The sequence below is a fragment of the Hyla sarda genome, chromosome 11 (genome assembly GCF_029499605.1).
Source record: "Hyla sarda isolate aHylSar1 chromosome 11, aHylSar1.hap1, whole genome shotgun sequence".
NCBI classification, from domain to species: domain Eukaryota; kingdom Metazoa; phylum Chordata; class Amphibia; order Anura; family Hylidae; genus Hyla; species Hyla sarda.
This window is the reverse complement of record NC_079199.1, coordinates 29,725,482-29,753,075: the sequence shown is the minus strand read 5'-3', so window position 1 is coordinate 29,753,075 and position 27,594 is coordinate 29,725,482. Positions and strand designations below refer to the sequence as shown.

General features: G+C 41.9%; 1 protein-coding gene across 6 annotated transcripts in view; it reads left to right on the top strand.

The window, feature by feature from the left end:
* Positions 1–27,594, top strand: part of PAPLN (papilin, proteoglycan like sulfated glycoprotein) — a 90,553-nt gene that overhangs the window by 53,119 nt on the left and 9,840 nt on the right. For 5 of the 6 annotated variants that reach the window (XM_056547064.1, XM_056547065.1, XM_056547068.1 and 2 more), the window contains exons 9-24: positions 134–214; positions 355–527; positions 1,490–1,613; positions 1,707–1,833; positions 3,824–3,883; positions 6,166–6,373; positions 7,822–7,998; positions 8,646–8,802; positions 14,021–14,095; positions 14,576–14,645; positions 17,063–17,153; positions 18,089–18,194; positions 20,137–20,611; positions 21,754–21,891; positions 25,938–26,065; positions 26,634–26,775. In XM_056547064.1, the coding sequence (XP_056403039.1) occupies positions 134–214; positions 355–527; positions 1,490–1,613; positions 1,707–1,833; positions 3,824–3,883; positions 6,166–6,373; positions 7,822–7,998; positions 8,646–8,802; positions 14,021–14,095; positions 14,576–14,645; positions 17,063–17,153; positions 18,089–18,194; positions 20,137–20,611; positions 21,754–21,891; positions 25,938–26,065; positions 26,634–26,775 (2,332 nt within the window). The remainder of the gene's footprint in view (positions 1–133; positions 215–354; positions 528–1,489; positions 1,614–1,706; positions 1,834–3,823; positions 3,884–6,165; positions 6,374–7,821; positions 7,999–8,645; positions 8,803–14,020; positions 14,096–14,575; positions 14,646–17,062; positions 17,154–18,088; positions 18,195–20,136; positions 20,612–21,753; positions 21,892–25,937; positions 26,066–26,633; positions 26,776–27,594) is intronic. The other variant, XM_056547069.1, reaches the window with a different exon arrangement.

The window sequence follows — 27,594 nt, the reverse complement described above, 5'->3', positions numbered from 1 at the left end:
AATGAGGAGTCTGCTCACTTGGCAAGCATAAAAATAAAGACATTTTACAGATGAAGCTATATGTTTTTATGATTGGCATGTTATAAATGTTATTACAATTACCGATATTAAGACTTCGTCTCTGATCTTTCAGGGTATAGCCAGCTCTTCACCATCCCAAAAGGTGCCATCAATATTCAAATTAAGGAAGTTTCACCTACAAGGAACTTTATAGGTAACAAAAAATACCACCTAAAATTGAACATTGTATTGACAAAGTAGATACATTCCAAATGTGTTCAGTGAAGCGTTTCACTGTGAATAATAAGGCAGTCGTTTATCAGGCCTTTTAACCTATTATAACAATCTTTGCAGCTGTAAAGAATGCACGTGGAGAATATTACCTGAACGGACACTGGACTATTGAATACGGTCGTGCCCTGCATGTAGCCAACACTGTTCTTCATTACTATCGAGGCACCGAAGGAGATGTGGCACCGGAAGTACTGACAGCCAGAGGACCAACTACTGAGCCTCTAGTTATTGAGGTACGTCGCCTCTACACGTAAAATAGGTGCAGTTCTGGATAAACAATCAACTAATAGCTGGAGCTACACAAAATAGAGGACTGCTAAAAGTCTTGATGAGCTCTTGTCCTAGGATGTTAATTACATAATCCTGATCTCGATGGTTTGCTAACAAGACTGCTCTTGACTTGTTATTGTCTTTTCTATATTTTTATTGTTTTGTATCTTACAAAAACCTGATGAAAACAATAAATAAAACAGTTATAAAAAAAAAAAAAAAATAAACAGCAACATATGTTGATTAGGTCTCGAAGGGGTTTTCCAGGACTCTTTCTTTCTTTGCCTATATTCACAGTAGCAGAAGCAGACAGCGCCGTACATTGTGTAGTGGTCATGCTTGGTTACTGCAGCTCAGTTCCTAATCACGTCAATGGGAGCTGAGCTGAGGTAACCAGCATCTGTTTCTGTCTGAACTTGTTGTTTATGCTTAAAGGGCTACTCCGCCCCTAGACATCTTATCCCCTATCCAAAGAATAGGGCATAAGATGCCTGATCTCCCTGCTGCACCCGGCATTCGTTTAGAGCATTGGGTGCAGAGCCAGAGGCTCGTGACATCACGACCGCGACCCACTTGTGACACCGCGGCCACGCCCCCTCAATGCAAGTCTATGGGAGGGGATGTGACAGCTGTCACGCCTCCTCCCATAGACTTGTATTGAGCAGGGCATGACCTTGACGTCACGCGCCTCCGCCCGGCATCACCAGTCATCCGGCACGGAGCGAACTTCGCTCTGTGCACCGGATGTCTGGTCTGCCGCTGGGGACCCCTGCAATCAGACATCTTCTCCCCTATCCTTTAGATAGGGGATACAATGTCTTGGGGTGCAGAGTACACCTTTAAGAAAAGTGGTTCCTTTGTCATCTTTAACTGCTCTTAGCACACATTACATTGTTAACTTATTGCATTTCTTTTCCAATCTCAGCTTATTGGGCAGGAACCTAACAGAGGAGTACATTATGAATACTATCTGCCTAATGGAATTGAAGGAGATGACTATCAGTGGAGCTATGGATCCTGGACAGAGTGCAGTGCAGAATGTGGTGGAGGTATGACCAATCAGAAATAATTTATTTAGGGTCCTAGGTAAACCCAGATCTTACATACTGCTGCTATAACTTCATGGTTTTCCATCTTGGCAGGTTACCAGTCCCGCTTGGTGTTCTGCACTATAGATAATGAAGGCTATCCGGATTATATGTGTTCAGGGAGACCTGCTCCACCAAGCAACAGGACCTGTAGCACACATTCGTGCCCACAGACAAAAAGGTAGTCATTCCTGCTAAACCTTAAATAATATTTTGATACAAAAAAAATGGTTTAATAACTTGACATTTTATTAAATATTAAATTTAGAATGTTTTTAGAAAAAACAAACGGCACCAGTCTTGTCCAAGTGAATGTGGCGGAGCTACAATACCATGTAAAGCCGAACATGAGTGGTGCTGTTTCTGGCAGGAAATTAACCCTGTACAATAATTGGCTTTTGACCATTCAGTGTTTTTCTACTTTACTATTTTTCTGATATCTCATATCCATGCCCCAGCTCCCAAGATTGTCCCTTGGCATTCTACTCCCAACCTAACTTTTAACAAAACACTTTTTTTTGACCATTGGGATCTTATACTTTTGTCTTTAAATGGTCCAAGGATTCCAAACAGAGGTCAAAATGTGGTTAAAAGCGTGGTCTAAGATTTCAAAAACATGGCTCCTTTCTAGCATAAGCAGCCCCACATCTGTTCGGAGGTTGTGTGTTTGCAGTTCGGCCTCCTTTACTTCAGCATTGCTGAGCTACAATACCAGACACAACCCACGGACAGGTGTAGAGCTGTTTTTGGAAGAAAGTAGCCGTGTCTAGTGCTGGCCGGTATACCGTTCATACCGAATTTCTTTCTTTTCCTGCACAATATGAGTTTTTCCCATACCGCAATACCGGTTAGGCCCCCCCTACCTCGAATGAATGAATTATCAGCCGCAGTGCACTGTCACCACATCGGGGAACTAATCATATCTGACCCGCGGGCGCTATTCTCCTTCTCCCCCCCCCCAATGAATTATCAAACCAGCACTGTGCTGTACCCCACATCAGGGAACTAATCATATGTCACCCATTAGCGCTGCTCTCCTCATCCTCCTGTGAGTTGCGTGCTCCGGCGCTGGAACTCTGTACTGTACTACATATTCCTGTGCCCGGGCTGCAAAAATAAACAAAATTAAACTTTAACTCACCTTCCTACGGTCCCCCGTTTCTCCGGTATCGGCCCCACGCTGGGGATGGGAACGTCACAAACCCGCCAGCCTATCACCGGCTGCAGCGATGTCCCGCCTCTGTCGGTGATAGGCGAGTGCACTGTCATGTAAGAAGCCGGCCGACTCCTTACAATACAGTGCGCTCAGCTTATCACCAGCCGAGGCGGGACATCGCTGCGGCCAGTGATAGGCTGACTGCTCTGTGACCTTCCCAACCCTGGCGTGAGGCTGATACCGGAGCAACGGGGGAACGTAGGAAGATGAGTTAAAGTTTCTTTAGTTTATTTTTGCAGCCCGGGCACAGGAATATGTAGTACAGTACAGAGTTCCAGCGCCGGCGGCCCGCAACTCACAGGAGAACAAGGAGAGCAGCGCTTGCGGATAACATGATTAGTTCCTCAATGTTGGGGACAGCTCAGTGCTGGGCTGATAAACTGGGGGGGGCGGGGGAGAGAAGCAGCGCCCACGGGTCACATGATTGGGGGTGGTGGTGGAAAATACCGTTAAATACCATGGAACCGCCATAACTTACAAAAATACCATACATTTTTCGTCCTACCGCCCAGCTCTAGCCATGTCTCATAATAATGTAGTGGAAAATCGGTATGGCTTCAAGGTAAACTCCGGCTCCACGAGGCGCAGGATAAAATCAACAAAAAGTTTGATTTCCTCCTGCGCCTCATGCAGCCGGCATTTACCTTGAAGCCATACCGATTATCCACTATTGTTCAGCCGGAGGACAGCGGATACCTTTTGTTACCTGATGTGCTTACCATTGTTGTGTATGCTGTTACACAACTACTTGGGGTGTGCGGCTTTCATGCCTACATTTTATATTGACATTTGTCTCTTTTATTACACCAAGGAGCGCTCTTCCCCTTTTTTATTTTCAGATCATAATAATGTAGGACAATTTAAGTTACACTGTAGACTTATGTTGTATTGTAAGATAGCTACAGATGTATTGCATTATGCATTTTTATTGATATCTGCTTATTCTGTGCAAAAGGATGTCTTACTTATATCAGCCGACAATGTGGAGTCGTATAGTGAACACAAAAATGACCAGGTAACTAGGAGAGTCGGGCTACTATTTGGTTCTGCTTTGGATTAACTAACTGGTTTCTCAAATGTCTTCTGAAGGATTATACTAAAAACGTAAGATATTCGGGTGCCAATTGGTTTTCTTGCTAGCAATAGGGGATTTCTGGAACCTCAAATTTCTTAGACCTAGACCTCCTACCTTTTTATGTTTTTTTGAATCTTTTTGATAATTTTCTTTTTGGATCTTTCTGGCTTACATATAAACATTTCAATTTAAATAAGACAATGCTGGCTTTTCCAGAATATACATTTCAGTAAACATTTCATGAAGACAACTAGAGATGAGCGAACTTACAGTAAATTCGATTCGTCACGAACTTCTCGGCTCGGCAGTTGATGACTTATTCTGCAAAAAATTAGTTCAGCCTTCAGGTGCTCCGGTGGGCTGGAAAAGGTGGATACATTCCTAGGAGAGAGACTTTCCTAGGACTGTATCCACCTTTTCCAGCCCACGGGAGCACCGGAAAGCTGAAATAATTTATGCAGGATAAGTCATCAACTGCCGAGCCGAGAAGTTCGTGACGAATCGAATTTACTGTAAGTTCGCTCATCTCTAATGACAACCTTTTTGTCGCTTAAAAAATAGCTAACCACCAATAGTCCATGCATTTCTCATGTAGACGCCACTACAAAGGGAAATCAATGGCCATACGTGTAGTACATGGATAGCCTGGGTGTACCAGAGCATGTATTGCCCTTTTTAATGGTTCTAGCTAATAAACTGGGGTTTCAGGTGGGGGCATTTTGTTATATCTATTTATGCCAGTATAGGTATTATGGAAAAGGATAATTTTTGGGACAACTGCTGGAACCTATCATGTGTGACTGTTGGTAAAAAGTTGCAAAAAAAATCACAAAAGCCCTCAAAGATCATTGTTTTCCAACCAGGGTGCCTCCAGCTGTTGCAAAACTACAACTCCCAGCATGCCCAGACAGCCGAAGGCTGTCTGGGCATGCTGGGAGTTGTAGTTTTGCAACAGCTGGAGACACCCTGGTTGGAAAACAATGATCTAAGATGTACACCAGTCCTGACCTGGCTTATAAAAAGTGGCTGTGGACAGCTGTAGTAGAATTCACAATTATCACAGAGAAAGTACCATACAAAGTGGTGCACTGAAGTTAAATTTCAAAAAGAGGAGTGCTAGCACCATATTTTTCACATGCTGTGCGACCATTTTAAGAAATATGGTGCACGTACACGTTGGGAAAAAGAAAAAAAAAAGTTTGTACTTTCCGCTCACCATTTGCCAGAATATAAAGGGAGAAGATGTCCATTTGCAGGGAGCACAGCAAACAACAGCCAAGCCATATCATTGGTTGATAAAATCCAATACGAAAAGACAGGGGTTCCAGCTCCACCAAAAAAATAGTTAAAAATAGGTAACTTTAATTCATATCATATTTAAAAAAAATTATGAAAGGAAAACACACATAACAAAAAAAGTGATCTACTGAGTTAAAGAATGTGTTGATTAAGAACATATTTGTTCGAAACGCGTCGGTGCACATAACTTTACTACCACACAAATCATAGGTATAGAAAAATACTTCACCTACACCACCCTTGTATGTTTCATATCACAGCCCGGAAGAATTATACAGATACTAAGCTTGATATCATGGAATATGCTGCAGATTAATATTTTCATTGCGAATTATGATCTTTGGCTTTGACTGGGTGATTCTGCATAATGCTGATTATTGGCGGTGGGTCCTGGTGCAGCTGGTGCTTTATTTGGTGGAATGGGAATGTTTTTTGTGGACTATAAAAATAACTGAACAGAGCATGTAGCAGTAAAGTGACCAAATATGTCATCATACTGTACTGTATACAATTACCCAGGTCTCAAGTCGTGCAGGAACGCATGGGAACTGAGTTCCTGCACTTTTCTCTCTCTCGCAGGAACACTATTCCCATTAGCGGGAGTCCTGCAGGACCAGCCCTTGAGTGGAAATCTTGGATAAGTTCCCTCAATTTTTTTTTTCCCATTACTTGATCCCTGCAATTACCATAATGTGGGCGTACAAACCACAGCAGCCACACAATGGGAATACCTTTACTCCTTCTCTTATGTTAATTTTAAGTCCATTGATGAAATACACCTCCCTTTTGTCCATTTTACAGTCTTGCCATGTTATATGTTTATTTGTACTGACGTTCCCACTTTAGTGCTACACGCTCTGTGTCAGGAATCCTGGTGCTGTGAATATGTCCATATTACTCTTTACATTCTGATGCAATTTCAGCTGGAAGGTTGGAGAGTGGGGACCATGCACAACTACATGTGGGGGAGGCACTCAGACCCGTTCAGTATACTGTGTTACATATGAAGGCAGAGCTTCCCAGCAGGCGGTGAATGACGCAGAGTGCACTGCATTCACAGAAAAACCCGCTACTCAACAAGTCTGCAACCTCCGGGCTTGTGCTAAATGGAACACCGGGTCCTGGACACAAGTGAGTAGCATGAAGGCATCATTCTCTATAACCTTTAATGCAGTGTTTCCCAACCTTTTTCGGCTCGGGGAACCCCTCGGAAAAAAAAAATTAGCGGGGAACCCCATACCGAAACTGACGAGCAGAAAAAAAAAAAGGGGGGGGGGGGGGGGAGAGAAATAGCCGCAATGCAACGCTCAACATCAATTTATCTGTGGGTATGTAGATTGCAGTCCTGCTTTATACAGCAACTCACAAGTGACGTCTTCTAAAATGAGCGTCGTTCCCTTCTCTTCTCCATCTGGTCCGGGCCATCATGATGAGTTCTTCCAGCCACAATTCTTCACTGTTAAACCTGCAAAACAAACCTATTAAGTTTCACACTTTTCCAGCATCAGCCTCCAGATTCCTTTTTTACAAGGGAGGAGGAATACAGGGGCGTATAGGTGTGAAGGGGTAACAGAGGGGTGCAGAAAGGTGTACATGGGTGACAGGTGTGTGGAGAAGTGTACATGGGTGCAAGGGGTGTACATGGGTAACAGAGGGGTGTTGGGGTGTAGAGGAGTGTACATGGGTGACAGATGGGTGTAGAAGAGTATACTTGTTTGACAGTGGGCATAGGAGGTGACAGAGGGGTGTACATGGGTGTAGAAGAGTGTACATGGGTGACGGGGGCGTAGGAGGTGAAAGGGGTGGACAGGGGTGACAAGGTGGTAACAGGGGTGGACAGGGGTGACAAAGTGAAAGAGGGGGTGAATAGTGGGGGTTGGACATTGGTGATAGGGGGGGTAGACTGGGGATGGTCAGAGGGTGGTGAACATGGGTGACAGGGGGTGGACAAGGGTGAAAGGGAGTAACAGAGGGGTGACGGTGGGTGACAGGGCCGGACAAGGTGTACATGGATGGCAGGAAAGTGGACAAGGTTGAAAGGGGGTAACAGAGGGGTGGCAAAGGGGGGTGTACAGGGGACAGGGTGCAGTACCTTAATTAAGCTGCTGGGGGCCAGGAAGAATCTGGCACACCATCCCCATTGCATTTCTCCCCTTCCCAGCCTGCGCGGATGTGACTCACTCACAGGACCGCAGGGGGGAGGGGGAAGCTGTATGCGCATGCAGGCTCCCCCCCCCCCCTTGAACCTGCTTGGGAATCAATGCTTTAATAGAGATATATATCCCCCCCCCCTCTCTCTCCCCCACCTGCCACTGAAGATGTGCAGTGTTTCTTCACCAAAACAAAGTATTTAAAATCAGCTGCTGAAACTCCTTTGGATACATTTCCAAATACCATTATAAAAACGGATATGGGATATTATAACTCTGTAAATGATCTTCTACTTTCTTACAATCCTGTATATTTGTGCCACAATTTTCTAAAGAATTATTATCCATGAGGTTAATAGAATACATTTAGAAGCTGAAGGGATTTCTCTTTTTCCCATGTAAGTTTAACAAAGGATTATTTGGTTTTAGTGTTCAACAGAGTGTGGAGAAGGAATTCAGAAACGAACAGTAACTTGCAAAACGGACACTGGCGCCATTGTTCAGGAAACAGCCTGCATGCACCAAGTAAAACCAGCCGATAACCAGCTATGCTACGGCGAGAACTGCGTTCAGGAAATTGGCTGGCATATCGGAGAATGGGGCCTGGTAGGAAAATATTTTAGGCTTTATTTACTTAATGATTGTTTATTACGCTACTGTTACTCTTGGAGTGCCCCTTAAATGCCCCTTCTGTGTTTTAAAGGGGTTTCCAGAACTTCTTATAGATTTCTGGCACCACTGCAGATCACCTGTTTGGCAGAGCTCTGGTGCCCAAAGCAGATGGTTCCGGCCATGATGGGTTACCGCAGCTCAGCTTCCAATAAAGTGAATTGGAATTGAGAAGACGTAACCCAGCATGGCCACTACAAAATGCCGAGTACATGGTGTGTGAGTACAGACATAAGTTCCATAATGAAGGGACCACAGGTGTTAAAAAATTGTTAAAATATTATATAAAGTGCCCTAAGTTCCTCCAATATGGGGAAGACTTAGAAACAGTAGCGCCGGAAAGAAGTGGAGCAGCAGCCCATAAGGACATAAGGACCACTCATGGTGTAACTGTTATTTCCAATGGGTTTCTGACAGATAAGATCTGAAATATTGGTGGATAATATGGAACGTGCACTAAATCTCTCCGGAGAAAAGTTCATTTGATTTCTATTTTGCATGATAGCACTTAAGAGCAGATTCAGACTGAACTGTGCTCCGCTTGCTCTAGTATCCATAATTTTAGCTGGTTCTTTAACTTTCAGTGCTCCAAAAGCTGTAACAATGGTATCAGAAAACGTCAGGTGATCTGTGCGGACAACGATCGAAACTTCTATGAACCGGAGACGTGTGAAGCCTATGAGCCTGATAAGCCGGCTGTGATTGAGAGTTGTAATATGCAGCCATGTTACCTGCCACAGCGTAAGTGATGATATTCTACATTCATAGAATCAAGCATTAACATCAATTCACTTTTTGTCATTTTTTGGGCCAATGTTCTGCACAGATACATTTTTCTAAATATATCTTTATAATGCTCATTGCTTGATTTTTCTGATAAACAGTTCCAAATGATTTATCATAGATATAGAATTTAAGGGGTATTCTAGACAATAATACATATCCCATGGATAATTGTATGATTGGGGGGGGGGGGGGGGGGGTTCACCCCCCCCCCCCCCCCCCCAATCATACAATTATCCTTGGGATATGGACGATGGTGTGAAGGTGGGACCCTATTCTGAAGAATGCTGGGTGTCTTAAAAACTGGACCCTTCACGATCATACAGCTCTGTGTTAATAGCTGGAATGCTCTTTTAAAGTGTACCTGTCGCTTCAAAAAAATTTTGATAAGCCTGCATGGCGTTGCTACTTTAACCCTTCACAGTGGCATAGTATGGGTTATTATTAGCAGAGAGGTGATGCATACATGTTGGAGTTTATCAAGTGAAAAAAATACTTCCACACCAGCACCACATAATACTACTGCATCAAATTAAATATCATCATACTGTTATTAAAGGGTACCTCTCATCAAAAAAACTTTTGATATATTATAGATTAATGTATGCAGATTAACTTTACAGTTGCATGTTATTAAAAAATATGCTTCTTTCTATTTAATTTTCCACTTTGAAGAAATGACCACTAGGGGTCTCCCTACCAGTCCTGGCAGCAAGCATTTCAGACTCATTCTGGAGTCCTAAACGCTACGAGCTGCCAGTCTGCTTTGTTCACAAAGGAGAACACTCAGAGCTGCCAGCCTGCTTTGTTCACAGCCTGTTTGGCTGTGAACAAAGCAGGCTGGCAGCTCTGAGTGTTTAGGACTCCAGCATGAGTCAGAAATGCTTGCTGACAGGACTGATCGGGAAAAATACAATAGAAAGAAGCATATTTTTCATTAACATGCTATTGGAAAGTTATTCAACATTCATTAATCTAAAATATATCAAAAGTTTATTTGATGAGAGGTACCCTTTAAATAAAATCCACTATACAAGGGTCAAATAATTCCACCCCTACCATTATCAATACACAGAGACTGGATAATTCCACCATAATGTTATTGAAAAAAAAACAACTGTACACAGCCCAATATCCCCCTATGCAGGGACTATATAGTGCTCATTCCAGCTCCTCACAGGCTCTGCAAACTGTGTAAGTGATTACAGTGCAGTTAGATCTAGCGACTCACAGGAAGAGTCTTCCTGCTTTCCTTTTCTTATCTAATCTAACTGTCTCAGACCGCCAGAGACTTCTTGCAACCATTACTTGTCCATGTTTCCAGTACATGCCCCACCTTTTTCCTACTCTGTCTCCTAAATAGTGCCTCCCTTGAGGGTAATCCCCGTCTCACCCCCCCCCCAATTAAGTAGTAGCCCCTGCTAGGTAGATATTCCCCACCTTATGAAGTAGATGCCCCCCCAGTAGGTAACTTCCACTCCCAGGGTGCCTCCCAGTAGGTAATTTCACCTTATAGCTCTCGACCAACATGCAATATAATAAAAATCCCACTTATCACCCCTCTGCCCAAATCCTAAAGCCAGACTCTCCTTGCGAATAAATGAGGTCATAACACGCAGCCAAGAGCTAGAAGCCCCGAGCCGTTCTAGTACAGGAGCAACAAACATAACATAAAGAAACAAGGTTATCAACATTTTATTGTAAACATGGTCTTTCTTAAAGGGGTATTCCAGGCCAAAAACTTTTATTTATATATATATATATATATATATATATATATATATATATCAACTGGCTCCGGAAAGTTAAACAGATTTGTAAATTACTTCTATTAAAAAATATTAATCCTTCCAATAGTTATTGGCTTCTGAAGTTGAGTTGTTGTTTTCTGTCTAACTGCTCTCTGATGACTCACGTCCCGGGTGCTGTGCAGTTCCTATGGGGATATTCTCCCATCATCCACAGCTCCCGGGATGTGACATCATCATTGAGCAGTTAGACAGAAAACTTCAGAAGCTAATAACTATTGGAAGGATTAAGATTTTTTAATAGAAGTAATTTACAAATCTGTTTAACTTTCCAGAGCCAGTTGATATATATATAAAAAAAAGGTTTTGCCTGGAATACCCCTTTAAGGGCTTCCAGCTGCTGACAACATTTTCCATTCCTTTTTATTAGCACATAATGTACAGGCAAGTAAAGACAATATCACAGTTGTCTTTTGTAGCATCGCTGATCACTTTTTTAAATGGTTTCTCATCCGTTGATGTTAGGATTACCGCATTTGTATTATACATTCTGCTCCACACAATCCTCTATAACAGTGGTCTCCAACCTGCGGACCTCCAGATGTTGCAAAACTACAACTCCCAGCATGCCCGGACAGCCAACGGCTGTCCGGGCATGCTGGGAGTTGTAGTTTTGCAACATCTGGAGGTCCGCAGGTTGGAGACCACTGCTCTATAAGATGAAATATATACATATGGAAAATCAGCCAGTATTATAGAAATACCCTTTATTCCCCAAAGCTCCTATTACTTCCTTTTCAGTTCTGTTACTTGCTGCTTCTTAATAACCCAAAAAAATAGGGTTTAATTGCAAAAATAAAGGAAAGGTTCAGTGTCCAATATCAACAATTTAAAACCCTAACAATAGACACCGAAACACATGTAGTAGAAAAAATGACAAATTTTATTAGATATAATTAGAGATGAGCGAACTTACAGTAAATTCGATGCGTCACAAACTTCTCGGCTCGGCAGTTGATGACTTTTCCTGCATAAATTAGTTCAGCTTTCAGGTGCTCCCGTGGGCTGGAAAAGGTGGATACAGTCCTAGGAGACTTTTTCCTAGGACTGTATCCACCTTTTCCTGCCCACCGGAGCACCTGAAAGCTGAACTAATTTACGCAGGAAAAGTCATCAACTGCCGAGCCGAGAAGTTCGTGACGAATCGAATTTACTGTAAGTTCGCTCATCTCTAGATATAATAAAGATACATTGAAAACAGTCAGACTAAAAACTCGCTGCTGAAAATTTCCATAGAGCAATAAAGGAAACAATATATGGCCGGTTCATTGTAAACCAATATATGGGGGCATAAAGTGCACATATAAGCAGCACATATACAAAATGGAAATAAATGATCAAGTAGGAATAATAGGAAAGGAGATACCCTGAGCATAGAAAATGCACATAGAATGCCATATGTGGGAATAGTTCAGGAAGGACCAGAGTAAGACCAGGTTGAAAACCAGTATAAAACCAGTATAAAACCAGTATAAAACCAGTATATACTCATCTCTGGATCCTTAAGGAAAAATCCGTATAACCTGAAACAGTCCCACATGCAGCATGCCTAACCGTATGGAGTCTATGGAGTCTATGGAGTCTTGCCATACGGTTAGGCATGCTGCATGTGGGACTGTTTCAGGTTATACGGATTTTTCCTTAAGGATCCAGAGATGAGTATATACTGGTTTTATACTGGTTTTATACTGGTTTTCAACCTGGTCTTACTCTGATGGTCCCTCCTGAACTATTCCCACATATGGCATTCTATGTGCATTTTCTATGCTCAGGGTATCTCCTTTCCTGTTATTCCTACTTGATTATTTATTTCCATTTTGTATATGTGCTGCTTATATGTGCACTTTATGCCCCCATATATTGGTTTACAATGTGATGGATACCTGCGTGCAATATATTACGAACCATCCATATACTGTTTCCTTTATTGCTCTATGGAAATCTGCTACTTCTTAACCCTGAATATTGCCATTAGAGATGAGCGAACTTACAGTAAATTCGATTCGTCACGAACTTCTCGGCTCGGCAGTTGATGGCTTATCTTGCGTAAATTAGTTCAGCCTTCAGGTGCTCCGGTGGGCTGGAAAAGGTGGATACAGTCCTAGGAAAGAGTCTCCTAGGACTGTATCCACCTTTTCCAGCCCACCGGAGCACCTGAAGGCTGAACTAATTTACGCAGGAAAAGTCATCAACTGCCGAGCCGAGAAGTTCGTGACGAATCGAATTTACTGTAAGTTCGCTCATCTCTAATTGCCATATTAAAGTGGTACTCCCATGGAAAACTTTTTTTTTTTTTTTTTTTATCAACTGGTGCCAGAAAGTTAAACAGATTTGTAAATTACTTTTATAAAAAAAAATCTTAATCCTTCCATTACTTATTAGCTGCTGAATACTACAGAGGAAATTTATTTTCTTTTTGGAACACAGAGCTCTCTGCTGACATCACGAGCACAGTGCTCTCTTTTAAGAACTGCAGCAAAGACAGATTTCTCCAAAGACAGCACAGGATAGAGCTGGCGCACAAGGCTTCAAAGGTAAAAACTGATTTATTTTACACCGGCATGCAACGCGTTTCGCTGGATAACCAGCTTCATCAGGCATCAGTTGCCTGATGAAGCTGGTTATCCAGCTAAACGCGTTGCATGCCGGGTAAAATAAATCGATTTTTACCTTTTAAAGCCTTGTGCGCCAGCTCTATCCTGTGCTGTCTTTGGAGGGATCTGTCTTTGCTTCACTTTGTGTTGCCAGGAGCGGCTGCCGAGTCTCGCTCGTCCAGAGTTTTATGCCTACACCATAGTTGTACTTGGTCGCAGTACAACCAGCATCGGTGAGCAATTTTGCTTTAGCTTTACCTTATAATTTAACGGTATCACACTAGGAGCGCTGTCTCCCTTTGTCTATAGTTTTCATTTTAAGAACTGTCCAGAGTAGGAGAAAATCCCCATAGCAAACATATGCTGCTCTGGACAGTTCCTAAAATGGACAGAGATGTCAGCAGAGAGCACTGTGCTCATGATGTCAGCAGACAGATCGGTGTTCCAAAAAGAAAACCATTTCCTCTGTAGTATACAGCCCCTAAAAAGTACTGGAAAGTTAATTTTTTTTAATAGAAGTAATTTACAAATCTGTTTAACTTTCTGCCACCAAAAAAAAAAGTTTTCCACGGGAGTACCCCTTTAATGCTTCTTTACGGTGTTCTTACAATGTTCTTGTGTCAACACCAGGAACTTCCAAGGTTCAACTAAACAAAACTTGGTTATATGGGTATTTTAAGTCTGGTTATTGTGTACGTACTACAGACAAAAAAAAAAATTGTACATGTCGCAACAGTGTGAACCTAGCCTTAATCGTATTATTTTGTGTTTTAGAGGTTCCAAGTATGCAAGACACATGGGGCTATGACAATTCAGATCAGTTCTCACTTACACGTTACAAACAGCCCAGTAAGTATGTGTTTTTTTTCATCAATACATTAACCTAAAGTGAAAAAAATATATATAAACAACCCAACATGCACATAGAACACCAAAACATTGTTTGCTGCTTTTCTTTCATGACACATGGCTGTTTGTGTTCATATTTTATTATAAAAATGTTTTCCTTTTTTTAATTAGAGGTAATGTGTACAAAAAGTAAACATTTTTTTTTTTACATTTTATAATACTTTATTCTTTAAATTAGCTAATTCAAATTCTCTTCTTTGTTTCAGTAATTTTGATACATTTGTAGTATTGTAGTGAATAGAGCGGCTATGGTTGAAATCTTCAGCGAAAAAGAAGGTCTGATTAATTGATGCATAATGAGAAAAACTACAGCTTGAACAAAAGAACTAATGTTATGTTAACATGATGCACAACATAGTTTTTTTCTGCTGAAATTTAATATACTTTTTCTATTATAATTTTCACGTCTTTACATTTCAGCCCCCTCCCCTTCTCCTAGAAGAGAAGATAATTTTATCCCCACAAATTCTGGAGACTGCAGGTACAGCAGGTAAGCATGTCACTAGTCTTCTTCCTTCGCTCAGTTACAGCCTTGTTGGACCAGGGAGGTTTGAGCAAAACACTGTATTTACACTGAATATATATATATATATATATATGTATATATATATATATATATATATATTAATATACGGGTTCAGTATTTTCCTCAGGGAGAGGACGTCACTTCTGGCGTAGGATGGAGATTCAAGTAGGCCATTTAGCACTCTGCGGGCTCCTGGGTACATAAACATGCAAATTAGCTCACCACACCACCTACACAGGTAGTGCATCCTGCAAAACAGCTCAGGCTCCATTTAAGAAGTCTCAGAACTGATTGGGATTTATGCCAATTGTACCCAGGAGCCCGCGGAGTGCTAAATGGCCTACTTAAATCTCCGTCCTACGCCAGAAGTGACGTCCTCTCCCTGAGGAAAGTACTGAACCTGTTTAACTAGTCACAGGCCTCTCACCTCAGCCAAGCCAGATAACCCTGCTCAGTACTGACGAGGGGCAAACACCCCAAAACAGCTGTCTGCCCCACAGCCCATGCCCCTACCCCGATTACAGATTGTATTGTTTTGTTATTCGATCTCTTGTGCTTTTCTATTACAGGATTGAGCGGAGTGTTAGAGTAGCATGATGTGCGATGTATAGCTTAGGGAACCTTTGCTGTGTACTGTACTGTCATGCTTTGTGTGATTGTAATTTATTGTATGACTTGTAATGACTGAACGGACAATAAAGCTCTTTCAATAAACCCCGAAACAGCTGTCTGCAGATGGGTCCTCTTTCCTTCTGGAGAGAGTTCTGGCTTGGCATAAATCCCAATCAGTTCTGAGACTTCTTAAATGGAGCCTGAGCTGTTTTGCAGGACGCACTACCTGTGGAGGTGGTGTGGTGAGCTAATTTATATATATATATATATATATATATATATATATATATATATATATATATATATATATTTATATATTGCTTGCTGACAAGTCCATCTATCAACAAAAGCTTTTTCGTTACTGCTGACATATTCTGGCTTTGATGCATATGTCTGTGCCCATGAGATGGAAATAAGACTGTAAATTAGAGTCCTGCGCAGGACTGTTTTTCTTAATCCCGTTTCAGCCCACTCCCACTGGATTTCTGACCATTACTGCCCACACCTGCAAGGAGTTCTGCTCCTTCTACATGTGTGTCCAATCCTGCCCGCTCCCATAAACATTTAGTCACAGCTTACCCGTAATATTAACCACATGCCATTTTATTACCCCTTGTGCCATTTAATCAGCCCCCTGTAGCATTTGCAGGACTGCGCAGGACCCACTGTATGTTCTGTGATAGCCTGCAACAACCTCATTACCGCCCACGCCCGCACATTTGTTTTATTGGGTCCTGCGGGATCCTAATGCAGGGCTCTACTGAAAACCATATACAGTGGTCCCTCAACATACGATGGTAATCCGTTCCAAATGGACCATCGTTTGTTGAAACCATCGTATGTTGAGGGATCTGTGCAATGTAAAGTATAGGACAGTGGTCTACAACCTGCGGACCTCCTGATGTTGCAAAACTACAACACCCAGCATGCCCGGACAGCCAACGGCTGTCCGTGCATGCTGGGAGTTGTAGCTTTGCAACATTTGGAGGTCCGCAGGTTGAAGACCACTGATATTGGAGGTTATATCCACGTGTCCCCGCCGCTCCGGACCGTCACCGCTCGTCACCGCTGCCCTGGATGTCGCCTTCCATTGCTGTCGCCGCGTCCCCGGGGTGTCCCTGATGCTCCGGCAAGGCCTCTGATTCCCTGGCATCCTCGCTCTCCGTTGCCGCCATCACGTCGTTACGCACGCCGCTCCTATTGGATGACGGGACGGCGTGCGCAGCAACGTGATGACGACGATGGAGAGCACCGACGATGCAGGGGATCCCGAAGAGGACGCGCTGGAGCCCCGAGGACCGGTAAGTGATCATCAGCGGACCACACGGGGCACCATAAACGGCTATCCGGTGGCAGCTGAAGCAGTCTGCGCTGCCGGATAGCCGTTTATGCGATGGCCCCGACATACAAAAGCATCGCAAGTTGATGCTGCCTCTGAGAGGCCATCGTATGTTGAAATGATCGTAGGTCGGGGGGGGGGGGGGGGTCACTGTAGTCTAAAAGTTTACAGTACCATGTTGAAAAAGTATCTATTTAAATTATATAAAGCAGGTTACAAAACATTCACAACCAGAACCAGGCTCTATAAGAAGATTATAGACTTGCATTGAGGGGGCGGGACATGACGTGACATGACGGGGTGTGATGTCACGAGGGGGCGGGCGTGAACACGGAAGCCCGCACACAGTGTTCAGGAACTCAATGTTCTGGACGCTGGGGAGCGGAGTAACCCTATAACATGCATAAATTGTGATTTTTTTTTTCTGTAGGTATGGGTGCTGCCCTGATGGCGTAACAGCTGCCGAAGGTCGCAACAATGAAGGATGTCCTAGTGAAAGAAACACAAGAGCTGACACTTTAGTATGTTGAAATAGGTCTCAAAACTGTTTCCAGTATGTTATTCAGCACCTAACTGTAGATAACACACTGTCCCTGTTTTTTGTTTTTTCTTGTATATTTTGGGCCGGGTTCACATTACCTTTAGACAGTACGTTAGAGGTATATGTCAGCAGACTGGTAAAAATGAATGTCCACATATACTGCTGCATAGTCACAACAGTTCTATTGAGTTTAATGGACTGTCCATAGTCTTCAGGTGACTATGTTCTGTCCATTTCCTGAACATATACTTTTTATTCTATATTGTTTTGTGATCCCTTTTATTGTTGAACAGTTTTATTTTAGATCTCTGCTGTATTCAAAAAAAATGTGCATCCACCGAATTTCTCTCTTATGACCATCTGTCGAAATTATTTTCCAGCATGTTGCAAAAACCTGGATGAAAACAGTAATTATTGCTCATATAATTATATAGAGAAATTTATACAAGTATGTGTCTATCAAAAGTTGATCCTTTGCTTGAGAGAAGATATCCAGTGGAAAATAACTCCTCCCCCCCCCCCCCCCCCCCGGTTCTGCTCCTGTAATGACGTGTTGCACCCAGTGGAAACACAGCCTCTCCCATAGAAATGAATGGAGGGGCCGAGAAGCAAACGTTGTGTCTCCACCTCTCACATCGAGATGAATGGAGGGGGCGAGAAGCAAATGTTGTGTCTCCACCTCTCACATCGAGATGAATGGAGGGGGCGTGTTTCGACAAGCTTCCATGCTTACAACATGAGTACAACACGCACATTAGAGAAGCAAAGCCAGGGCCGAGCTGGGGTCCCAGTGGCCGGACCCCCACGATCAGACACTTATCTCCTATCTGCAGGATATCTTCTTTAAGTTTCAAAACACAAAATAACAAAATATGTTGTTCTGCACATTGACTGGGATACCTTCTATAATTGTAGATGCCTTCAGATGAATGCAGAACCTCTCAATATGGATGCTGCTTTGATAACGTCAATAAAGCCTCTGGTCCTGTTGGTGAAGGATGTCACAGTAAACCCGGTTATGGTATGTGTGTCTCCTTGTCTGTAATTTTTTTTCTTTTTTAGACGGTTCCTTCTAGAGATGAGCGAACTTACAATAAATTCGATTCATCACGAACTTCTCAGCACGGCAGTTGATGACTTTTCCTGCATAAATTAGCTCAGCTTTCAGGTGCTCCCGTGGGCTGGAAAAGGTGGATACAGTCCTAAGAGACTCTTTCCTAGGACTGTATCCAGCTTTTCCAGCCCACCAGAGCACCGGAAAGCTGAACTAATTTATGCAGGAAAAGTCAGCAACCGCCGAGCTGAGAAGTTCGTGACGAATCTAATTTACTGTAAGTTCGCTCATCTCTAGTTCCTTCATGTGCATTCACACCACAATTTGGGCATAAAGGCAGCCAGATCCGGACGGAGAATTTAAAAACCGGGTTGCTGCCGTATCCTGGGCCTGGCAGGGATAAAGCAGCAGCCTGTTTTTAAATGCTCCCCAGGATGCCGTATGCCTAAATCATGGTGTGAATGCACCCGAATACTGGTTTTGACCACAAAATTGAAACACATTGTCTGTAGATAAAGGTGAATTATATACCTTTTACCTATTTGCCTGGTATTTACCTTTTTTGGTTGGAACCAAATTAAAAAAGCCAGCAGCACCCATAACAAAGAGATACTTACCCTAGGCTTAGGTATTGCCAATTTGAATACATTTAATAAATATATGGATTTGGGGCTCAAGGTCATGGATATTATATATATATTTCAATAAAATAAAATTGGTATGTACCATACAAGTAAATAAGTATACAATAGATTTGCTTCTCAAATTAAGCCAGATATTTATTATAGGAATATGATATAGTAAAATTCCCTTGGGTATGTCCCAGGGCCCTTGTGACCACCCTCCGGCTACTTACAGTAAAATAATTAAAATAATAATAAAGAATATAACAATACTGCTGCTAGTGATCAAAAGTGCATAGTGATATTCACAGATGATTAGAAAGGCATTATGCGCCTTGTAGTTAGTTGAAAGTAAATGTTTTTCTTTATAAGGCAGTATGGGACTTGTAGTAGTTGTGTAGTTAATTATTCATATGCATATTAACATATGAGTGATTATACGAATATCACTATGCACGTTTGATCACTAGCAGCAGTATTGTTATATTCTTTATTATTATTTTAATTATTTTACTGTAAGTAGCCGGAGGGTGGTCACAAGGGCCCTGGGACATACCCAAGGGAATTTTACTATAATAAATATCTGGCTTTAATTTGAGAAGCAAATCTATTGTATTTTATACTGTATAGCTCTCCTTATTTACTTGTATGTTACATACCAATATTATTTTATTGAAATATATATATAACATCCATGACCTTGAGCCCCAAATCCATATATTTAAAGGGGTACTCCGGCGCTAAGACACCTTATCCCCTATCCAAAGGATAGGGGATAAGATGCCTGATCGCGGGGGTCCCGCCGCTGGGGACACCCGTGATCTTCCACGCCGCTCCCCGTTAGAATCAGCCCCCGGAGCGTGTTCGCTCTGGTCTGATTATTGGCGATCACAGGGACGGAGCATAGTGATGTCACGGCTCCGCCCCCGTGTGACAAGCTCCGCCCCCTCAATGCAAGCTTATGGAGGGGCCCCTTTGGATAGGTGATAAGATGTCTTAGCGCCGGAGTACCCCTTTAATTCTATAGTTTCTGGACATAGGTGCCAGTTGGGCGTCTCAGGTCTTTGTGGTGACTGACAAGAGCCTCTCCGATTTTTCTATATTAGAATCCATTTACACTGGGCAGGCTCTGTAGAAGCAGCACTTTTCTTTTCTTGTGACAGACATGGAAATAACATATGATTTCCTGCTTCTTTTTCTATTAATATTTTGAATGGGAGGAGGGCTGATAATTTAGTTTTCTCTACTTCATTTAATACAACATGTTTACTTGCCTATTTCAATAGGTTTTCCAACAATGTGCTTGCTCCCGAGCGCCCTAGGGTCATGCAGTGACTGGACCACTCGCTGGTACTTCGTGCCAGATGTTGGGAAGTGCAATCGGTTCTGGTACGGTGGCTGCCATGGTAACAAAAACAATTTTGAAACTGAAGAAGAATGTATGAGCTCCTGCCAGAAGATTCCAGGAAGGACAACCGGTACCATAGAGTACCGGTACCGCAAGCGTGGAATGAAATGGGATCGCATGTCACATGAACGTCCAGGGATTGAGGATGGTACAGCTTTTGGAAATGAACCTTTGCAACGCCCTCAGGCCACAATTAGAACCCTAGACCAAGACCCTGAAGGACGACATATTGCTGGATATGGGGTGGATAGAAGCAATACTGGTTATGGAGTATCTCAACCATCCACAGAACTTACAAGATATGGGCCAACCGCAGAAGAAGGTTCTTCAAATCGTCAGTCGTCTGTCTACCGGTAATGCTTCTTGATCATTTGCGATTATTAAAGGCTTAAAGGGGTACTCCCGTGGAAAACTTTTTTTTTTTTTATCAACTGGTGCCAGAAAGTTAAACAGGTTTGTAAAATACTTCTATTAAAAAAAATCTTAATCCTTCCAGTACTTTTTAGGGGCTGTATACTACAGAGGAAATGCTTTTACTTTTTAGATTTCTCTGATGTCATGACCACAGTGCTCTCTGCTGACCTCTGCTGACCATTTTAGGAACTGTCCAGAGCAGCATATGTTTGCTATGGGGATTTTCTCCTGCTCTGGACAGTTCCTAAAATGGACAGCAGAGGTCAGCAGAGAGCACTGTGGTCATGACATCAGAGAAATCTAAAAAGTAAAGCATTTCCTCTGTACTATATAGCCCCTAAAAAGTACTGGAAGGATTAAGATTTTTTAATAGAAGTAATTTACAAATCTGTTTAACTTTCTGGCACCAGTTGATTAAAAAAAAAAAAAAAAAAAACAATTTTCCACAGGAGTACCCCCTTAATGCTTCTTTACTTTAATTTAAGGTTTTCTAAGGGTATTTAGAAATTATTTTTTTAAACCAATATTAAAATCCTCAACTAATAGAAGAAGGGCCAACTGTTCAACACCATTGCCTATTTGTTAAGCTCCATATACTTTTTCCTTCTGACTTTTCCCTGATTTTATCATTTTGGTTTTCACCTGACTAGCTATCTGGCAACAGCTTACCCCTCCTCTTATTCACAAGACATAAATGTTCTGCTGAGTCGGATGTTCACATGTAAGGGGTGAATGAGAGAGACAGTGATCGGCCAAACAAACATTTGGCTGACATCTATTAAAGGTGTATGGTCACCTTTTAGGGTTTGAAGGATCTACAAAGAGAGTCTCCAGGTGTCACATGTCTATATATTACACAGACAGCTTAGGTGTAATTAACTAGTACAGAAATCAATTTTCTGTATGAGTAAAATTTCACCTATGGAGATGGAAAATACCAAGGACTAAACACTTGTCCGTGGGTAATAGCTGATCGCTGAGAATTCCAGGTCGGAAAAGCCCTTTAAAAGGGATGAGACAAACTGGTTAAATCACAAACCTATTTAAAGTAACTTTTTGTTTTGTCTTTTCTTCATCATAGATTTATTTTGGATAAAGCAGAATCTTCAGCGATGGAGGCACCAATTGGACAAACTATCCGACTTCTCTGCAGGGTCAGTGATTACCCTTACCCAAGAGTGGAGTGGCAAAAAGATGGAAGTCCTGTATCCTCCACCAGGTCAGGAGCCATAAGATTATTTGTGAGATATAGTAACTGGATATTTTGAAAGCGTATACATTATATTCGATATGACTTTTCACCATCCTAGTGCTCTGTATTAAAAGGACTATAATGCTATTTCAATCATGATACCCTATAAATGAATTTTATGATACATCTAAATAACAATTTTATAAATTGGTGGCGATTCTGCAGGCAATACATGGTCTCTCTGATTGAAATAAATAGGAATTGTATTACATAAGGATACAAGGGTGCTTCTAGGGAACTTATCAGATTTTACCCCATATAACAGGTGGCAATGCATTATATAGGGTAAAATGTGCTCAGGTCCCGCTGCCGGTCCTAAGTGACTTTTAAGCTTTTCGTGTGCTGTATTCCAATGCTCCTTAAGTAGTCCCAGGGACATGCAGTCCGGTAGTAGTCAATGCCACTATGGACTGTAACCGCTCCTACTAGGCATGATTGACAGCCCGAGCACCTTTGACATCACTGCTCTGCTTCCTTAAAGGGGTACTCCCGTGGAAAACGTTTTTTTTTTTTTTTTAATCAACTGGTGCCAGAAAGTTAAACAGATTTGTAAATCACTTCTATTAAAAAAAATCTTAATCCTTCCAGTACTTCTTAGGGGTTGTATACTAATGAGAAATCCAAAAAAGTAATGCATTTCCTCTGATGTCATGACCACAGTGCTCTCTGCTGACCTCTGCTGTCCATTTTAGGAACTGTCCAGAGCAGGAGAAAATCCCCATAGCAAACATATGCTGCTCTGGACAGTTCCTAAAATGGACAGCAGAGGTCAGCAGAGAGCACTGTGGTCATGACATCAGAGGAAATGCATTTCTTTTTCGGATTTCTCTTTAGTATACAACCCCTAAAAAGTACTGGAAGGATTAAGATTTTTTAATAGAAGTGATTTACAAATCTGTTTAACTTTCTGGCACCAGTTGATTTAAAAAAAAAAATAAAAGAAAAAAAGAACCCCTTTAACCCCTTAACGACGCAGGACGTATATTTACGTCCTGCGACCGGCTCCCGCGATATGAAGCGGGATCGCGCCGCGATCCCGCATCATATCGCGTAGGTCCCGGCGCTCATCAACGGCCGGGACCCGTGGCTAATACCACACATCGCCGATCGCGGCAATGTGCGGTATTAACCCTTTAGAAGCGGCGGTCAAAGCTGACCGCCGCTTCTAAAGTGAAAGTGAAAGTGACCCGGCTGCTCAGTCGGGCTGTTCGGGACCACCGCGGCGTCGCGAACAGCTGACCGGACACCGGGAGGGACCTTACCTGCCTCCTCGGTGTCCAATCGACGAATGACTGCTCCGTGCCTGAGATCCAGGCAGGAGCAGTCAAGCGCCGATAACACTGATCACAGGCATGTTAATACACGCCTGTGATCAGGATGAGAGATCAGCTTGTGCAGTGTTATAGGTCCCTATGGGATCTATAACACTGCAAAAAAAATGTAAAAAAAAAGTGTTAATAAAGGTCATTTAACCCCTTCCCTAATAAAAGTTTGAATCACCCCCCTTTTCCCATAAAAAAATAAAACAGTGTAAAAAAATAAATAAATAAACATATGTGGTATCGCCGCGTGCGTAAATGTCCGAACTATAAAAATATATCATTAATTAAACCGCACGGTCAATGGCGTACGCGCAAACAAATTCCAAAGTCCAAAAAAGCGTATTTTGGTCACTTTCTATACCATTAAAAAATGAATAAAAAGTGATCAAAAAGTCCGATCAAAACAAAAATCATACCGATAAAAACTTCAGATCACGGCGCAAAAAATGAGTCCTCATACCGCCCTGTACATTGAAAAATAAAGTTATAGGGGTCAGAAGATGACATTTTTAAACGTATAAATTTTCCTGCATGTAGTTATGATTTTTTCCAGAAGTGCGACGAAATCAAACCTATATAAGTAGGGTATCATTTTAACCGTATGGACCTACAGAATAATGATAAGGTGTAGTTTTTACCGAAATATGCACTGCGTAGAAACGGAAGCCTCCAAAAGTTACAAAATAGCGTTTTTTATTTTATTTTGTCGCACAATGAATCTTTTTTCCGTTTCGCCGTGCATTTTTGGGTAAAATGACTAATGTCACTGCAAAGTAGAATTGGCGACGCAAAAAATAAGCCATAATATGGATTTCTAGGTGGAAAATTGAAAGGGTTATGATTTTTAAAAGGTAAGGAGGAAAAAACGAAAGTGCAAAAACGGAAAAACCCTGAGTCCTTAAGGGGTTAAAAGAGGGAGCACAGTGGGGACCAAAGTCAAGGCTGTCTAAGTAGGATGTGCAAGTAATGTGGTTAACACATTTGTATATAAGCAGAAAAAATATCTTTTTTTTTTTTTTTTTTAATACATTTTTGCAATTTTTAACCCATCTTCTGTCAACTGGTCATAGTTGACCTAACATTTTTAACCAGTACGCACTAATTTTGGATAACATTTTCTGGGCACATGGCATATAGATTTCTCCAATGTCCTCTTTAATGGTCTATTCTGTGCAAATTTGACACGCAGGATTTTCTGCTGCAGATTTCAATGGAAACTGAACACAGCTTGAAATCCTGCGCATCAAATCTGTTCGTCAAATCTGCAAAGAATACTGTACATGTGAATAGACCCTAAAGAAGCATACCTGCAATTTTTTTTTAGCTAACTCACTAGTCATATTTTACACGTGTCATCAGAGAGCACTTAGACAGAAAAGAACAACTCAACTTCAGAAGCTCATAAGTACTGAAAGGATGAAGATTTTTTTAATAGAAGTAATTTATAAATCTGTTTGTTTAACTTTCCGGAGCCAGTTGATATATATATATATATATATATATATATATATATATATATATATATATAAAAATATTTTTTTTTTCCTGGATAACCCCTTTAAGTTGTTTTATCATAGCTCCGTTTTATTAATATATTTAAACCCTGTCAATATGGCAGCAGGGTGTGATCACCACTCGTACCCCCAGTACATTATACATTACATGCTTTACTGTGTGATCAGGAGATCCGTTTTCCCCAAGTGGCGGATTTACTGTGAACCAAAGGATTATATCACCACCTTAAAGGGGTACTCCGGTGAAAACCTTTTTTCTTTTAAATCAACTGGTGGCAGAAAGTTAAACATATTTGTAAATTACTTCTATGAAAAAATCTTAATCCTTCCTGTACTTGTTAGCTGCTGAATACTACAGAGGTAATCCTTTTCTTTTTGGAATGCTCTCTGATGACATCACGAGCACAGTTCTCTCTGCTGACGTTATTATAATAATAATAACGCTTTATTTATTGTTGTCCTTAGTGGGATTTGAACCCAAGTCCCCAGCACTGCAAGGCATCAGTGCTAACCACTGAGCCACCATGCTGCCCTTAGCATACATCTGCTATGCATGGTTGCTAAAATGGACAGAGATGTCAGCAGAGAGCACTGTGCTCGTGATGTCATCAGTGTTCCAAAAAGAAAGGAATTTCCTCTGTAGCATTCAGCAGCTAATAAGTACTGGAAGGATTTAGATTTTTTAATTGAAGTAATTTACAAATATGTTTAACTTTCTGCCACCAGTTGATTTAAAAGAAAAAAGGTTTTCACCAGAGTACCCCTTTAAACTAGCTTTCAGATCCCTCCCTACCAAGTTTTGCCATTCTTTTTCCTATACACACACATATATATATATATATATATATATATATATATATATATATACACTGCTGAAAATATCATTGATGTCCTATTCTTGCAAGGGAGAGTGCAGTGCTATAATAGTAACCAGTGTTTCCCAACCACTGTGCCTCCAGCTGTTCCAAAACTACAACTCCCAGCATGCCCGGACAGCCAAAGGCTGTCCGGGCATGCTGAGAGTTGTAGTTTTGAAACAGCTGGAGGCACGGTGGTTGTGAAGCACATAGTTAGACACTGAATAATTTTACAAAAAAGTGGCCATTTTTTATTGTCCCCAATATTAACATTTTGCCTTTATACATTTTAATAAAAAATATAAATTTTTATTTAACAGACACACATATCAGTCAGACAGTTCTTTAGTAATCAACAATGTCCGTCCTGAAGATGCTGGCACGTACACATGTATGGTTTCAAGCGGAAATCGTAGAGAGACACACAGAGTGCGGCTTCAAGTGACAGGTTTGTTCATGACAGATGTACTACAATGTACACTACTACTATAATACATTATATGTAATGTATATCAAAATATGCCTTTTATATATCGGAGTTTGTATTTTTATTATATCTGACTACCTAAATCTGGATGAGGAAGGAGACCACTGGTGAGGGTAGAGATGAGCGAACTTACAGTAAATTCGATTCGTCACGAACTTCTCGGCTCGGCAGTTGATGACTTATCCTGCATAAATTAGTTCAGCTTTCAGGTGCTCCGGTGGGCTGGAAAAGGTGGATACAGTCCTAGGAAAGAGTCTCCTAGGACTGTATCCACCTTTTCCAGCCCACCGGAGCACCTGAAAGCTGAACTCCTTCATGCAGGATAAGTCATCAACTGCCGAGCCGAGAAGTTCGTGACAAATCGAATTTACTGTAAGTTCGCTCATCTCTAGGTGAGGGTACTGCTGGGGGGGGGGGGGGGGGGTAGAAATCTAACCTAGAAGTCTACCCGGATAAGGTTTTAGAAAAACCTGTTTTTGTTTACCGACTCGAGACATGTATTTTTCTCTCTTTGATTTAATCTATATAGGATTGGAGATACGTGAGCATCAAAGACCACACGCCAGTGGTCACAAGAGTGGCCCTCGTGAAGATATGAGAAGAGACCCTCTTGCTGCACAGACATCAAGAGACAACTCGCAGAACAATCGCAGTGCCCATTCGGGGAGAAGGTACTCAAAAAACATAAATGTGCTTTTCTATTCCTACTAGAGATGAGCGAATTTACAGTAAATTCGATTCGTCACGTACTTCTCGGCTCCGCAGTTGATGACTTTTCCTGCATAAATTAGTTCAGCTTTCCGGTGCTCCCGTGGGCTGGAAAAGGTGGATACAGTCTTAGGAGACTCTTTCCTAGGACTGTATCCACCTTTTCCAGCCCACCGGAGCACCGGAAAGCTGAACTCATTTATGCAGGATAAAGTCAGCAACCGCCGAGCCGAGAAGTTTGTGACGAATCGAATTTACTGTAAGTTCGCTCATCTCTAGTTTGTACCTTGGATATGATTTATGGGGGTCTGACCCTTGGGACCTGAAAATCTACTGCTTGCAGTCTCATTTGCCCACTTACGTGCTTCTATAGTTAAAGGGGTATTCCGGGCAAAAACATCTTATCCCCTATCGAAAGGATAGGGGAAAAGATGTCTGATCGCGGGGCGGGCCTGCCGCTGGGACTCCCCGCGATCTCCCTGCAGCAGCCCGCATTCTATGCGTAGCTGCGTCTGCAGTTTCGGAAACCGCCGGGCTTCCGAGACAGGGATGTGATGCCCCGCCCCACCCCCTCCATTCATTTCTATCCTTTCGATAGGGGATAAGATGTTTTTGCCCGGAATACCCCTTTAAGGACAATAAATAAACCTTGTATGCTGTTCATGCAGTCCCCATTCCTTCCATCTATCCATTATGTCGTACTAATTCACCTGAGGTATGTTGGGAAGAAAAAGTGGAAGCACGATCTGACTATGCGAGGTTTGTTTGTAGTCTGTAACCAT